The sequence below is a fragment of the Stigmatopora argus genome, chromosome 5 (genome assembly GCF_051989625.1).
Source record: "Stigmatopora argus isolate UIUO_Sarg chromosome 5, RoL_Sarg_1.0, whole genome shotgun sequence".
In the NCBI taxonomy this organism is placed as follows: domain Eukaryota; kingdom Metazoa; phylum Chordata; class Actinopteri; order Syngnathiformes; family Syngnathidae; genus Stigmatopora; species Stigmatopora argus.
Genome location: NC_135391.1, coordinates 1,504,188 through 1,521,223, shown reverse-complemented (window position 1 = coordinate 1,521,223; position 17,036 = coordinate 1,504,188). Strand labels below are relative to the sequence as shown.

The 17,036-nt window shown below is 41.9% G+C and overlaps 1 protein-coding gene across 1 annotated transcript in view; it reads right to left on the bottom strand.

The window, feature by feature from the left end:
- wdfy3 (WD repeat and FYVE domain containing 3) overlaps positions 1–17,036 on the bottom strand; it is a 40,951-nt gene that overhangs the window by 23,709 nt on the left and 206 nt on the right. Inside the window, 17 exon segments of the mRNA XM_077601107.1 lie at positions 1,842–2,118; positions 2,190–2,302; positions 3,735–3,949; positions 4,978–5,173; positions 5,994–6,077; positions 6,227–6,415; positions 6,842–7,149; positions 7,232–7,425; positions 7,966–8,076; positions 8,165–8,647; positions 8,720–8,886; positions 9,627–9,813; positions 9,922–10,114; positions 11,000–11,239; positions 12,167–12,276; positions 12,617–12,740; positions 13,828–14,038. Coding sequence (XP_077457233.1) covers positions 1,842–2,118; positions 2,190–2,302; positions 3,735–3,949; positions 4,978–5,173; positions 5,994–6,077; positions 6,227–6,415; positions 6,842–7,149; positions 7,232–7,425; positions 7,966–8,076; positions 8,165–8,647; positions 8,720–8,886; positions 9,627–9,813; positions 9,922–10,114; positions 11,000–11,239; positions 12,167–12,276; positions 12,617–12,740; positions 13,828–14,038 — 3,402 coding nt within the window.

Below are 17,036 nucleotides of genomic sequence, written 5' to 3'. Positions count from 1 at the left end.
TTTATTAATTTATATATTTATTTAATTAATATATGATGTATTTATATATTTATATATATAAATATATATATTTATATATGTATATGCATGTATAGGTATATATATATATATACATCTCAGCAACACGCATATTTATTAATTTATATATTTATTTAATTAATATATGATGTATTTATATATTTATATATATAAATATATATATTTATATATGTATATGCATGTATAGGTTTATATATATACATCTCAGCAACACACATATTTATTTATATATTTATTGAATTAATATATTATTATTTATTTATATATTTGTTTATTAATTTATCAATATTTATTAATTTATTTACATATTTATGTATTTATTTATTTATTTATTTATCAACTTATCTACTACCTATCTATTTATGTCTAAAATGTCTTTTTCTGTGTCTGTATTCTCACCCTCTTGCTACCGTGACAATAAAATTTCCCAAATATAGGATGAATAAAGTTATCCAATCCAATCCATTCCTGCTTTTTGTAGGTACGACACGGGTGCGCGTGAGAGTTAATAGCAGAGGAGAGTATCAATATTTCATGTTGACAGATGGGAAAGCAGGGAGTTGCTCGATCTGTGTGTGTGTGTGTGTGTGTGTGTCTGTGTGCATGTGTGTCCAGAAAGTGGGCCAGTGGCGTTGTCTCTGGAGAGCAAAGGCTTGAAACTTTAGCTTCTGTTCTGCGGTGACTAAAAACCCTGATAGTACACAAACATCTGGAACTGGCCCAAAAAGAACACACACACACAAACACACATACGTGCACACACGCACACAAAAAACAAGGATAGACACAAACACTGACAAAACACCGGGAGACAAACTACGCACAGACATAAAAAAAATGATAATAACAGACCCGCATTCCCAAAACAAGAACATAAAAGCAAGAGAAATAAGAAGGAGACACGCACAATAAGAACAAAGAAATACAAAGATCAAGCACAAAAGCACACAAACACACAATTAACATATCTAGAAGCAACAACACACACTAAAAGCTGGGAAATAACACAAGGACAGACTCACAAAAAAAACATAACACCAGGAACAAACATGCATAAAAAAAAGAAAAAGAAAAACACACTCAAAAACTAATAGCCCTTGGTAGCACACATAAACAAAACATAAAGTATAAACAAATGAGGGGAAAAAACACACAAAGCCGAAGAAAAACAGCACCTAGAGCAAGGGTGTCAGACTCGGTCGGGTTGGTTCGCGGGCCGCATTAACGTCAACTCGATTTCATGTGGGCCGGACCATTTTAGATATAATATGTAGATTTTTTTTAAATAAATGGATTGAAAGAATTGGATCAAAAGCCCTGAAGATTCCGTTTTTTATAGATCTAAAAGTGCTTTTTTTCTTAGTAAGGGAAAATCTCTTTTAATCATGATGTTCCATATTAAAGTGGAAAATAGACAATATTTTTCGGTATTTTTAGATTTTACTAAATGATTTTTTAAACAAAAAGAAAAATGGTTTTAAAAAAATCCAAATAATTGATTTAAAAGGGGAAAAATCAGGAAATATAATATATAAAGTCGGCACTCATGATTTACTTTCCCGGGCCGCACAAAATGATGTGGCGGGCCAGATTTGGCCCCCGGGCCGCCACTTTGACACCGGTGACCTAGAGGGTCTTTTTCAGCCCAGGCAACCAAACTCAAAGTTTCGCTGCTATTCCTTCTTGAGTGCTAATTTTTAGCGCAAATGCTTTGGAAATGATATTTTGAAAAAAAAAACATAAAGGATAATTTAAACGCGGATTGAGCGACATTAGCTTGGCTAGCCGTGTCGGAAACGTACCCGAATCCCTCCAGCGAGGCGTCAAACTCCACGTAGGCGGGCGTGTCGGCCGAGCCGTGCAGTCGGATGTCGTGCGGCGTGGTCATGGACACCAGGCACTTGACGCGGGTCAGCGGCACGGCGCTGCCCTCGGCCGAGCGCACCAGGCTGCGGCTGATGCGGTACTGCCCGTTGTACTGCCCGTTGTACTGGCCCACGCCGCCGCCACCGCCGTCCTCGGCCGGCGTGGCGAACACGCTGTCGGCCCCGAAGCCCTCCGTCGACGTGGTCATGCCGCCTGCCGTGACAAATTCGGTTTGGTGTAAAACGGCTAGCCGGTGCGGGGCGGGATGGGGCGGGGCCGCTTACCTCTGGCGTCGGCGTCGTAGCCTAGCGAGCTGGGTTTGTGTACCCGGTACTGCTTGAGTAGTTTCTTGTCCCAAGCGCCGCAGTTGAGCGGGTTGCCCAGACGCAGGAACTCCCTGCACAGACACTTTGTTCAATTTTTTGCACTCATTGGACCATTTTTATTTCATTCATTTGGGATTTAAGCACATGGTTTTATCATTTTTTCCTCAACGTGTTATTATAACCAGTAATCCCTGGAATATGGTGGTTAATGTAGACCACAAGTGTCAAAGTGGCGGCCCAGGGGCCAAATCTGGCCCGCCGCATCATTTTGTGTGGCCCGAGAAAGTAAATGATGAGTGCCGACTTTCTGTTTTAGGATCAAATTAAAATGAAGATTATAGATGTATATTATATTTACTGATTTTCCCCCTTTTAAATCAATCATTGTAATTTTTTAATTATTTTTTTCTGTGTTTTTAGTTCAAAAATCATTTTGTAAAATCTACAAATATTTTCTGTTTTCCACTTTAATATGGAACATAATGATTAAAAGAGAAAGCTCAAATAAACATTGCTTTGGATCTATAAAAATGGAATAGTTAGGGCTTTTGATCCAGTTCTTTTAATCCATTTATAAAAATAAAAAAAAGAAAGCACGCCGCCATTTCCATGTGAAAAGGGAAGCGGCGGTGCGTGCATGTCAATGAACTTTGCCGCCGCGACCGCCGTCTCGCTCCGGCGGTCAAGCGGGAAATGAGATATCGCTGGTTGGTTGACGCTGCCCCGGTCACGCCGCGTTACCCGCAGGGCTCGCTCCCATCAATCAAGGCTTCTGTTGGATTTGGATTTATTTGGAGAATTAGTGTTCCATTTTCGGACCGAAATGAGTTTGTTCCAAAAAAATTGAAGAATCGATGAGCATCAAGTCGAGATTGGAATGTGGCTGTCAGCAAGTCGTGAGGCAAAGCAACCCACTGAACTCCAACGACTCTTGATGATGTCATCATCACGCGACGAGGCTAACAATAACGTCTGGATTACGGAAGACCGGTCGCAGACACTAAAATCAGAGCTGCCCAATAATAGGAATCGTCAATAATTATTCACCCAACTTCTAAATACCCATTTTACATCAAAACTATGGAATAAAAAACATTTAAAATTTTCAAGCAATGTTTTTCTCCCCACCCAAATTTTTTTTTTTTTGATTTTGCCTGGCCATTTTAAATTATCGGGATAATTCATTTCAAAACGCAACGTCCCATTCTCAATAAGTTTAGCATTTTGCATCATGTCAAAATGTAATATTATATTTTGAAAGATTGGCCATCTGTTTTTGATTTCTTTGCAAAAACGATCGAAAAAATGGAAACTATTTGAAGAGCATGACATCAAATTGAGCTGAATTTTTTGCACGCGTCGCCGGAAAAATTCCAGTCGGACCACAAAAGGCTCCCAAAATCTAAAAAAATATCTTCTCCCCACAACAAAATATCATTTTTGACCGTTGTCAGCACTGTAATCTCTTGACTCTACATAAAAAAAATAATGGTAATGACGCACCTGAGCGCCACGGGCTGCAAGGCCTGCGACGCCAGCCTCTCGAACATGCGCTGCAGCGGCGGGTGCAGCGGGTGGTCCTCGTCGCCCAGCGCTTGGCTGCAGCGCTGCAGCAGGCGCTGGTGCAGCGAGGCCTCGCACAGGACCTGCTGGTTGCGTTCGCTGTTGACCAGCAGCTGCAGGACGTTGGCCACCGCCAACTGGAGGTCCAAAGCGTGCTGCAATCAATGAATTCCAACCCTTCAAATTGGCAATCACATTGGAATACGCTCAGACCTCTACTTACAAAGTTAATGGCTTCCACAACTTTGTTCGTAACTTGAACATTTTGTAAGTAGAGGTGTACTTTATATGTAAATTCTCTCATTGGTTCCAACGTCCTCACACAACTACCATCTAAATCACATGTGTCAAAGGGGCGGCCCGGGGGCCAAATCTGGCCCGCCGCATCATTTTGCGTGGCCCGGGAAAGTAAATCATGAGTGCCGACTTTGTGTTTTAGGATCAAATTCAAATGAAGAGTATAGATGTATATTAAATGTTCTGATTTTCCCCTTTTTAAATCAATAATTCCAATTTTTTAATCCATTTTTTCTGTGTTTTTAGTTCAAAAATCATTTTGTAAAATCTCAAAATATTTTTTAAAAAAATGCTAAAAGAAACATTGTTTTAGATCTATAAAAACGGAATATTCAGGGCTTTTAATCTAGTTCTTTTAATCCATTTATTAAAAAAATCAAAATATTCTATCTAAAATGGTCCAGCCCACGTGAAATCAAGTTGACGTTAAAGCGGCCCGCGAACCAACCCGAGTCTGACACCCTTGAACTAAATCCTTTAAAATGGGTCAAAGTGTCCCAACTTTGTATGAAATACAAATGTGTACAAAAACGAGAGAAAATTATAAGAAAATTATGTATTAATGTCTTAAAAGTAAATAAAGCATATGAAAATGTGCCCTGCACCGCTGAAATAGTTCCCTCTGCGGCCGTTATAATGGGAGACGTAATACCCGCGCATGTCCGCCAGAGGGCGTCAAGAGCCCGTTCTACCAGGGCCGGTTTCAATGGTAATTGCTATTCTATTTTCTGAAGCTACAAGAGCTCCTTCCTGGGGCCATCACGTGATTAAAAATGGAGCCAAAAAAGCCAAGATGCTATTTCCTGCATATAAACACAGACAAGTAGGAACTACGGCACCGGACGGCGGCTCCAAGGCCCAATGGCGACCCCCCCCCCCCCCGTACCTCAGGCTGACTTTGGGAGGAGACGGAGGGCAGCAGGTCCACCATGGCCAGCACGGCGCCCGGGTGGATGACCACCACGTCGCCCCCCGACGACGAGGAAGAGAGGACCGATGGGACGGGGTTGGAGGAGTGCGCCTTCAGCTCCGTCAGTAGCTTGCTGGGCGCCGGGGGTGCCGAGGAGCCGTGGTAGCCGTGCCTAAAAGAGCGAGTTGATATTATGGTGTGGCATACAGCTGGGAAAAAATTGCTCATCAAAATCACTGGCAAATTTGGGACACTTTTGCTTAGAACGACCACAATGTTAAACAAAAACGTGGCATTTGGCTTTCACTTTAATTCCACCTTTTACGTGACTTCCCTGTCAAAATGCTCTATTGCCGTCAATGGCAGACAACAAATTGAGACTTCAAAACAAAAATAAAAAAGAATAAATTTTAAGAACCTGATCTTTTTCTATTCGATTCCAATCTTGAAAAACAAATATTAATAATTGAACCGATTGTGCAATTTAGTCATCCAATTGGGGCTAAGCGTCAAAAATCATAGTCATTAGAATTTTGAGATTGTGTGACCTGACGTGTCCAAAAAAAATAAAGCTCAATATGATCTCATTTACTAGTGCTTTTCAAATATTTCCTTTTTTATGTAGTTGTTTAAAAAAAAAAAAAAAAAAACATGAAATCGACGATGACTCACACTTTTGTTTTATCGAACACATTGAGGAGGAAGTGAGAACGTTACTGACCTTTCAAAATAATAGAACGTTTAGCAAAAATGCAAAACTTATTTATAAAACAGTGTTTCGAAATGACGGTAAACCACAAACCAAAACTTTCAACATTTCCTGTTTTTTTTCTCATGGTGAGCCAATTTTTAGCAAATTTTTCCCATTTTTGATACAAAATGCATATTTCCTAGTTTGGTAAAGACCGGCATCGTCCACTACGGAATATTCTTTGACAGCTCTGGTAAAGGAAGAGGAAAAAAATGGCGTGCAGACAAGCAAAAGCAACTACCTCTTCCGGGTAAGCGCGGGCGTGCCCCACGGCGAGGGCAGCGAAGTCTCGTGAGTCAGGCAAGGGGGGACGTGCTCCGCCCGACTGGACGCACGTGGTCAAGCGAGACGAGATGGCCGAAGGTTAGGACGGGATGGAAAAGAGGAAGAAGAGTTAGTGTAGTGCGTCAGGGAAGGAGAACAAGAAGAAGAATAAGAAGGGGAAGCCAAAAGGACGCGTGGCTCTGTCTGTACCTGTCAAAGGAATCGGTGGCCATTTTGTAAAGGTAAATGAAAAGCTTGGCGCAGTGTCTGAGGGTGGGACACACGCTGTCGCCACCGGGGGCAGCCTCTTCCTCCAGGAGACGCTGGAAGGGCTCCGAGTTGGACGGGAAGACGCTGGTGGGGCCCAGCTTTTTGGTGTCCGAGAAACAGCCCAGCAGTCTGAAAACGCGAAGAAGACGTTATTATGGAAATTCAGAATATCAGAAAAGAGGAAAAGTCTTACCTCAGGAAAAATCTCAAGTGTTGGAATTTCTTCAAGAAAAATAAAAAATAAAAATAAATAAATAAAATAAAAAATGAATAAAAATACAAATTAAAATATATATATATATTTAAATTAAAAATAAAATACAATAAAATAAAAAAATGATTTAAAAAAATAAATTAAAAAAAATAAAAAATAAATTAAAATAAAACAAAATAAATAAAATTAAACAAAAAAAAAAGAATATATATGTAGTTTATGTCTAAAATGTATTTTACTGTGTCTGTATTCTCACTCTCTTACTACTGCGACAGTGAATTTCCTGAATACAGGATGAATAAAGTTATCTAATCTAATCTAATAATAATAATAATAATTACCTGACAGCGTCGGCCAGCTTCTCGTATTGGATCTCGGTGCGGAAAAAGTGCGAGTTGGCCGGTTCGTAGCGCATGGCGGCGGTCAGCGTGCAGAAGACGGTGAGCAGCAGCTCAAACACTTGGTTTTGGTTTTGGTTGGGGCTGGGATGCGGGTGCGTTTGCGATTGTGGATGCGGGTTGCGCCCCGACTGGCACGGGGACAGGGAGCGCTCGGTGGCCACCAGCAGAGACGTCACGTACACGAAGCCGCCCACCTTCCGGAAGACGGTGCGCGTGCGGTGACTCTCGCGCAGCACAGACAGCAGGGCCTGAGCGTAATCGGTCACAAAACCATTTTTAGGATTCCTTACGATTTTTGTTTTTTTTTCTAGCGGTCACCCGAGCGCTCACCCTGAGTATGTCGGCCTTGAGCGCGAGTTCGGCGGGCGGCGCCGAATGCATGAGGCCCAGTAGCGTTCCCATGTCGTCGTCGCCGCTGGGCGACAGGACCAGCTGCTGGATGATGAGCAGGGCGTGCTCGCGACACTGACGGTACTTCACGATGTTGTGCACGCAGCGCGCGCCGCCAAACTCGCGGAACAGCGCTGCGGAGAAGTTACAATCACGGACGGACGGCGGGGTCATTTGGAGGCTTTGCTTGCAAATACAGGAAATAGGCTACACAGGCACACACCTACACACACGCACGCACACATAGCACAGCTTCAATTTTGTTGGTCTAACAGCCATGCTTAAAGATGATTGGCCAAGAGGTTCAGAGACGGTAATTCACATATGCTAATTGCTATGTATGTGCTTTGGCTAATTTAGCATTGTTTTTTACGGAAACTACACAGTCACCTTTAGAGCCAGCCCTTGTTGATGTCTTGGATTTTTTTAGGACAAAATCTTGCAGTGGAGGCGGGGCTAGATTTTGCAAATGAAGGTGGCATCTGCATATTTAACAATACTGTTCCAGTTCAGGCGTTTTGTGTTTTGTTCATATCTGACAGTGGTGGTGCGTTTTTGGCTTTCTGTTCAATTGAGTAGTGAATCCTAGTTTAAATACAAATTGTGATTTTCTTGGGTTGTGCAGAGAAAGATAAAAACAAAAGATGACAACGTACAAAAGTCAGGGTTATTACCCGCATTGGTGTTCATGGTGTGGGAGCCCTGCAGGAGAACGGTCAGCGTCTCCATAACTAACCAGGCCAGCTGCTTCTGCTCCTCCGCCGCCACGTTATTTTTGCACTCGGCTGCGCACACACAAAAAATTGGAAGCCAAAATCTTACATTTGTTGTCCTTGTAAATATCGTTCTTTGACTTTTTTTCCGCCGACTCACCCTGATCGTGTTCGTGCTGCTGCTGCTGAGTGGCGGGATCCTTGAGCAAGGCGGCGTACTTGTGCAGCAGGTTGACCAGCACCTCCAGGAGTCCCACCTCCCTCAGCACGTCCCCGAAGACGGGATCGTGGCGCGCCATCCTCAAGAGGGCGCGCACGGCGGTCACGCTGCAGGCGTGCGAGGCGCTGGCCTTCAGCAGCACGCTGACGCTGAACAGTTCCTTGCAGGGCACGTAGTTCAGGCTGAAGACCACGAACTCCAGCAGCTGGAAGTACTTGGCCTGGGCCTCCTCGGGCAGGCGGGCCACGCGCTCGGCCAACTGCGACAGCGTGTGCTGGGACTCCAGGATGAAGTAGTTGGCCGGGTCGGCGGCGTACACGCTGCCCACCGCGTCCAGCAGGGTCACGGCCAGACGCCCGCTCTTGGCTTGGAGGAAGGCGTTCTGCAGCACGGCGAACGCCTGGATGTTGCGCACCGTCTGGCCTGGGTGGAGGGTGGAGGGGGGAGGGGCTAAGTGCTCGCCAAGCCGGAGGGGGGCGCCGGAGGCTCTCCTACCTTTGCCCGAAGGCTGCGGGAGGACGAATCCCGGCAGCAGGAACGGCGCCCCGGTGGTCAGGCCGGCGGGTTTCAGCTCCGTCACCCCGTAGGTGGTCAGGCACGTCACCAGGTTGACCAGATCCTTCAGAGCGTCCCACGACTCATCCTCCTTGGCCTGTTCCAGCCTGTACACAATTTATTATTCATTAATTAGTTGTTATTTATGAATTATTTATTTGTATATTTGTTTGTTGTTTGTGCATTTGGTGGCAAAGTTTCAGATTTCATCATACTTGTACATAGAGCTAGGCGATATAACGATGACTATCGTGAAATAATAAATTTTGTCAACAATAATGCTAAAAACTCGATAAAAATGCCATCATTTTAAGATGCAATTACACCAAACAACCACCACATATAATGGGGGCGCTGTTGCGAGATGAACGCTAGTTCCAGACCAAATTGATTGTTTGATTTATATACAAATGCTATCATTTTAAACTGCAATTACACCATCAGACCACAACAGATAACGGGGGCGCTGTTGCAAGATGAACGCTAGTCCCAGACCACAGGTGTCAAAGTGGTGGCCCGGGTGCCAAATCTGGCCTGCCACATCATTTTGTGCAGCCTGAGAAAGTAAATCAACCTGAGTTTGACACCCTTGTCCCAGACCAAGTTGATTGTTTGATTTATATACAAATGCCATAATTTTAAACTGCAATTACGCCATACAACCACCATAGAAAACGAGGGCGCTGTTGCGAGATGAACGCCAGTTCCAGACCAAGTTGATTGTTTGATTAATTTCATATTGCACAGCAACTTTTAGTGTGAAGGCAAATTTATAAAAAAAATAACGGGGCTGGTAACATGATTTCCAAAAATGGTCGCCCCGCCATTCCGCAAATTGCATCGGTACCTGAGCATGAGATTAGAAAGGAAGTTGTATCCCTGGCACATGCGGAAGTCATCCAGCAACGTCTGCGAGACGTCGCTGGAGTCCTTGAGGAAGCAGGACAACCCGGCAAACATTTCCACGATCTCGTGCGGGGAGAGATCGTCCGACTGCTGCATGTTCTGCACGCAGGTGGACAGGCATTTTTTTTCTGAGGGCAAAGAGAGGACCACAACTTAGCGGCGAGGAAAGGCGGAGCCACGCCGGCACGCGTCCGTCCGTCGTCGTCAAATGACGCTCGGGTGGGAGCGCCACCTACCGTGGATGTATTTGACCACGTTGACGCTGAGGCCGTGGCGCGAGATGGTGGTGAGCACGTCTCCGGCGCTCCTCCTCCAGGGAAGGTTGTGCGGCGGACACCAGGACGTGATGGCGCTGAACAAAAGGTGCAGGTCGTCCTTCTGGGCCAATTCCTCGGCGGGAGAAACGAAGGTGCACAGCTTGACCAGGATCTGAAAAAAAAAAACGCCATGTTGGAAAGCCTCATTCAAAAAAAAAAAGACTCCAAAACTCTGGACCTCAATCTCATTTAAAAAATATTGAATTAAAGTTTAATTAGGGACAGCACATATTCATGTTTATAAATGAAGTGAAGTGAAGAAAAAAAAAACCCTGCATATTCCCTTTTAAGGTTTAATTTTTTCAAATGTTTTCCTGAAAATATAAAAAATGTTTCCATTGAATCACTTGTTTTTCATTTTTTTTAAAACAGAAGACAGTAAATACATTTGAAGAAATGTTTTATCTACATTAAAAAAATAAAAGTGCAAAACAACGCAGTCTGTTTATATTTTTATACTTTGGATTTTTTTTTTCCAAATGTTTTTTTAAAATACAAAAATAAGGCAAAATGAATGAAAATATCTGATTTATTTATTTATTTGTATTGCTTTTTTTTTGTTTAAAAAAAAGGGTTTGTCATTTTTATTGCGTTGCGTTCTAATTTAAAGACCTAACCCAGAATCTACAGCTCGGCTGATCTCACTTGGACTAATTATTTATTGATTATTTATTTGTCTGTTTCTTTGTTGCTGTATTTGTCCACTTGGAGGTGAAGCTTTAAATCTCAGTATACTTGTATAATGAAAAAAAATGGCATTTGCTAAACGGTATTCCCTCGAATATCACGGTTAATGTAGAGCAAACATGGCCGCAATAATTGAAAAATCGCAAAGTAGGGTCACCCCTATTATAACTTTTTTTTTCTTCAGTAGCAAGAGTGGCTTTCAGCGTGGATTTTCACATTTGTATGAACTTTAATTTTTTTTAAAATAATTAATAGCAGAAAAAAATAGCCCTTATTTGCCCATCTAAGTCATCTCCCACGTGTCTTTTACCTGAACAAAGACTTTCTGTAGCAGCGCCCTGCGGTCGGCCAGGGGGAGTTCCGTGGAGGGCTGGCCCTTCTCCTGGGGGGCCGGCGGCGGTGGCGACGTCGGGGCGGGCGGCGGCGGTGGCGGCGGTAGGGGCGGGGCCGGGGGAGCCGCTTCCACCATGTGCGGGAGGTCAAAGAACAGGTAGAGGCATTTGACCAGCGTGGACGGCACGGACATGGTGGTCATGCAGTCCACTGTTTTCTGGAAGGAAGGCAAAAGAAGAAAGTGACTTTTTGTTTCAAACGGATGCAAATATTGCTTGGTCAGGAGCGAAAAAGGAAGGAAGGAAGGCGCTGCGGCTGAAATACGGCCTTGCTTTTAAGCCGCGTACACACTTGGAATACATTACGGTCCAATTGGTGACAAGATCGGATCCGATCCAGTCATCGTTTGAGTTTTCGGTACTTTTGGACTCAGATTTGTACATCAAATCTGCAAAAATGTACTCTGACTGGGACTACTTTTCTGCCCAGAAACCTACAGGACCATAACAGCCAAAACAAACAGAGTCAGGGACAGTTACTTCCAACGACTCAACTCCGGTTTTGCAGCGAGGACCGAATCCAGACTCAATTAAGAACGGTCCTGCACTCTACGTAAAATGTCATAACAAATCAATAAGCAATTTTCTCAGACAATTATCATCTTGCACTTTGATAAAACACCGTAGCTAACCCAATAGCGTGCTGCTAACCACTTTTTTTAACCGCACCCGCAATAAATGCATTCAATAAAAACAGTCACAGAACATTGTGTAATAAACACAGGGCTCGCATTCATACAAAAAAATGTGTCATTTTCTGCTCACTTTATCTTTTGCATTATTTCTATGGGTATAAAATACGGGTATTGGATCCATATCAGAAACATATCTTTAAAAAAAAAATCATATTGAAGTAAAAAAAACTGCATGGGGAATCCCTATAAAAAGCTTTGTGTTGCATGATGGATTTTTAAATGAGGCTTTTGAATGGTTAATTTGCCATGGAAAGCATTGGAAAAAAATGAAAATGTCCAGAAAAAAACAGCATTCAACCCATAAAGCATACGTGCAACCCGACCGGTGGAATGACAGTCCTTATTTTTCGAAGATCCACATAAACTTGGAAGTCTTTTTAAGGCACTGACCTGCCCAGAGGAGGCCAACAGATTGATGGTGGTGAGGAGCATCCAGCCCCGACTGGCTTCCTCGCTCTGGTTCACCTCCAGGAATTGAACGATGGCGCGGCTGGCCGCCTCTGGACACAGACGCAAACATTTCAACCTTAATGTGTACATCATCTATCAATGAAATTGTTCATTTCACTCCCCGAGCTACCAATGATGACCACCTTGTGTGTGGCTCCAGGTTTTTTAGCTAGGTTTACAATGTCTTCTGTGTCTGTCTTGCTACTGCAACCAAGAAATTTCCCAAATACGGGATAAAATAAAGTTCTAATCTAATCTAATATATCTATATATTCAAAGCATCGCCATATTTGGTCAAGAAAATTTGACTTGTTGCTAATCCGATGCTAAATTAGCATCTGAAAAAAAATCCACATGGTGCTAAATAAGTGAACGAAAGAAAAAACTAACCGGTGGATTTGTTGGAGGCCCTGCGTCTGATCTCGGTCACCATGAGGCGAGACACCTGCGTGGTGAACTGCAGCAGGTCGGAGAACTTCTCCATCATGCTGCTGGGCGCTGCATTCCCAAAGACCTATCAGCATATGCAAAAACGTCAACAAAAACAAAGCCACAAATGATAGAAATCATCAAGACAGTACAAAAATGCAATAAAATCCCACGCAACTCCAGAAATAAATTAATTCCAATCATCTTTTCATGAAAGTGGCGTTGCAATGGTTTGTTTTGAAAGTGTTTCATTCGTTCTACTGTGCACAATAGAAGAAATAATAACTACGATGAAAAATACATTTTTGTCTAAGTGCAATTTTGCTGTGATAGAAATCACCTAGACCACAGGTGTCAAAGTGGCAGCCCGGGGGCCAATTCTGGCCCGCTGCATCATTTTGTGCGGCCCGAGAAAGTAAATCATGAGTCCCAACTTTCTGTTTTAGGATCAAATTCAAATGATGTTAGATGTACATTACATTTCCTCATTTTCCCCTTTTTAAAATCAATCATTGCAATGTTTTAATCCAATTTTTTTTCTTTTGTGTTTTTAGTTCAAAAAGCATTTTGTAAAATCTAAAAAAAAAAATACAAGTATTTTCCGTTTTCGACTTTTAAAAAGTATTTTGTTTCCATTTGAAATAAAAAACATGATTAAAAGACATTTTCCAATACTAGGAAAAAAACCCTCCAATAAACATTGCTTTAGGTCTATAAACACGGACTATTTAGGGCTTTTGATCCAGTTCTTTTAATCCAATTTAAAAAAAATTAAAAATCTAGATATTAGATCTAAAATGGTCCGGCCCACATGAAATGGAGTTGATGTTAATGCGGTCTGCAAACCAACCGAGTTTGACACTCTTGACCTAGACTGTACAAAAATGCAATAAAATCCCATGCAACTCCAGAAATGAATTAATTCCATTAATTTTTTCATGAGTGGCGTTGTGATGGTGTGTTTTGAAAGTGTTTCATTGGTTCTACTGTGTACGATAGAAGAAATAATAAGTACGATGAAAAACACGTTTTTGTCTAAGCGCAATTTTGCCATTTGAAGACGCACCCTGGTGCCGTACCCGATCCCAGCTAACCACGGGACGCCCTGAATTGGTAGGCAGCCAATGGCGGCAGCCACAGACCCAACGGTCACAAAATCAGACTTGTCTTACCCGGTTGAAGACGGGCAGCATCATGTAGAGCTTTTCCTCTTGCTCCTTTTGGGTCATGTGCCTGGGAGGGTGGCAGAGCTCCGAGAAGAGACGGCGGAGGTGCATCAGGCCCAGGGCGTTGTCCTGGGGGCTGCACTCCTCCTGACGCGGCCGTCCCATGATCCTCTTCACCATGTTCATCTTGAGAGGCTTGCTCAGGACCAAGCTGGCCCTGAAACACAAACAAGCACTCTCGTAAATCCAAACGCTACTTTCAATCCCCAAGGGTTATCCAACTGAGAAGGGAAAGCGTATTTTAGCCTAAAAAAAGTATTTTTTTGTAACATTTGGAGCCTCTCGCATTGGGCAAAATTCACTTTTTTTCCCCACAAACCAAACACAAGTTCTCATGGAAATAAGGATCAGAAACACTTGACGGATTACTGTTTTTTTTTAATATCTCAAAGCTTAGATCAATGACATTCACGCATTAAATTAAATAAAAAAATCGATCGTTCGATCGATACGTTGGAAAGTTGACATTCACTAACATTTAGCCTTTTTTGATGGTTTCATAACATGCGTTCTAGTTTGTCAACATGGCCACAGGCCGCCCGCCATCCCAACGCCGGTTCCTCAGTTAAAGACTGTTGCTAGGAGACGCCATCAAAGCTCCAGCTCAGCACAAAGAACGGATGCAAAGCTCGGCGGAAAACAAAAAAAAGAACTAACTTTTAGTTTTGCATGTAATATCTTACCGTAATACCTGAAATGGAGGCGCAGTGAGGAGTAATGGCGGCTGCCAAAGGTGGACCTTAGTAAACTTTTTGCTTTCAAATTAGAGCAAACAAGTACATCTATGTTTATGTATGTATATGTATATTTATATATATGTATGTATAGAAATATATATATCTCAGCAACACGCTTATTTATTTATATGTTTATGTATATATATTTTTTTTATCAATTTTTATTTATATATATTTATTTATATATATATATTTTTTATATATTTTTATTTATATATATTTATTTATATATATTTATATTTTTTATATATCTTAATTTATATTATTTTTATTTTTTACATATTTTTATTTATTCATATATTTATTTATTTATCTATATATATTTATATATTCATTTATTTATTTATATATATATGTATTTATATATTTATTTTCATTACCTATTTATTTATGTCTAAAATGTGTCATCTTTCTCGTGTCCATGATGGCTGGAGAAGAGCAAACATTTAAAACGGGCTGTCAATCAAAGAATTTTTTTAAAATGCTGCCTTTGTGTTTTGCACTTCCTCAAATTGGAAAAGAGGACAAGAAGTGAATTCTTTACATTTCTATGTGGATTTCACAATCAGACGCTAGCATGCTAAAAAGCGCAGCAATCTTAAGAGAAGCCAGACTGCGATTAAAATAGAAAGTCGGAAAGGCAGCCGGTTCAAGGCGAAATGTCAACAAATAATTGGCAAATCAGTGTCAAAAAATCAGCACGGCGCTTCCTGAGTCAAGGCGGGAAGGACGTGGCGAGGGGAGGGGTCGACTGGCGTCACGGCACCTGCTGACGGGGTAAAAATAGACACTGATTCAGACATTTGGGAAGAAAAAAAAATGCCACCCCCACACGATTCAGAGACACTTTTTTTACAATTTCTCTCGTATAAGCCGCCCCCTGATTCCCAATTTTCACCTCCATATTCATGGTTTTAAACGGGAGTACAAATGTGTTACTTTGAAGGGAAAATCTTCTAAAAAATGACCGCACGTGCTATTTCTGAGATACTGTATCAATCAAAAGCATATTATAAATATTATAAGGAATTAATTCATCCTGTCTGTCTGTTGTTATTTGTGCACTATGTGGTGAAAGCTTTAAATCTCATCATACTTGTATAATGACAATAAAAGCATTCCATTCAATTCAACATCCAGTAATGGTTGTTTTCTTACTGCAAAACAGAAAATAACCAACAAATAGTAAATGTTACTTTCCCGACATCTACTTCCGAAAAAGAAAACAGCAAGTCTTGTGCGCATATAAGCCGTACCATTGATTGAGTCATCTTTTTTTTTGTTACAAATACGGCTTATATTCGAGAAAATATGGTACTAGCCACTAGCTTGTGTGAAATGTAAAATAAGACAGCAGACACAAGCGTCAACAAATGGCAAACCAAGGAGTAAAACCCAGACCTGGTTTCAACTGCTTCCAAAATACCTACTCCGCCATTTTAAGGCATCTTTTTGTGAACTAAAGACTTTGATAAGCTCCTATTAAAGGTTCCGCAACAATCAAAACGAGTCTGTTACGGCGCCGAACACGGCGGCGAGCCTCCCGACGCCGTTCAAAAGGGACGTCAAGCGCGATGAGCGTCTCGGGCCCATTTGGAGAAAAAGCTCGGCGCGCATCTTCAAAGGGGTGCCGGAGCGAGCGTGACGTAACGGCGGGATCGTCTACGGCTCTCTCGGGAGGACGCCGAGGCCGGGGAGCTCCGCTTTGACAGCCGTGAATAAATAAAAGAGCGACTTCAAACACGCCGAGACACGTCGAGACATTTCAGTCCGTTGCAGACTCATTCCAGTCACTTTTGTAGCGTTGCATTGAAAAATGGGAGTCAAATGCTAACAGGGTAGCATAACATACCTTTTCCATTCTGGGAAGGGAAAAATCCATTTTAAAAGAACTGGATTAAAAGCCCGGAATATTCTGTTTTTGTATAGATCTGAAAACAGTTTATTTGAGCTTTTTTTAATATATATTTAGATTTTCCAAATGATTTTTGAACTAAAAACACAGAAAAAATGGATTAAAAAATGACAATTATTGATTTAAAAGGGGGGAAAATCAGGAAATTTAATATACATCTATACTCTTCATTTTAATTTGATCCTAAAACAGAAAGTCGGCACTCATGATTTACTTTCTCAGGCCGCACAAAATGATGCGGCGGGCCAGATTTGGCCCCCGGGCCGCCACTTTGACACATGTGATCTAGGTGAAATTTTATTTGACTTGAGTACAATAAAACAACATATTTAGAAGATCAAACGAGAAGAAAAACTTTTAAAAAATTATGATCTGTTCCTAAAGAAAACTGAACCACAACGATTCTGCCATTAACTATTTGACTAAATGGCGGCCATTCCACACCACCATTTTCCCCGAACCGAAATCGGCGTCCCAAACCCGCCACGCGGCTGTCTAGGAAA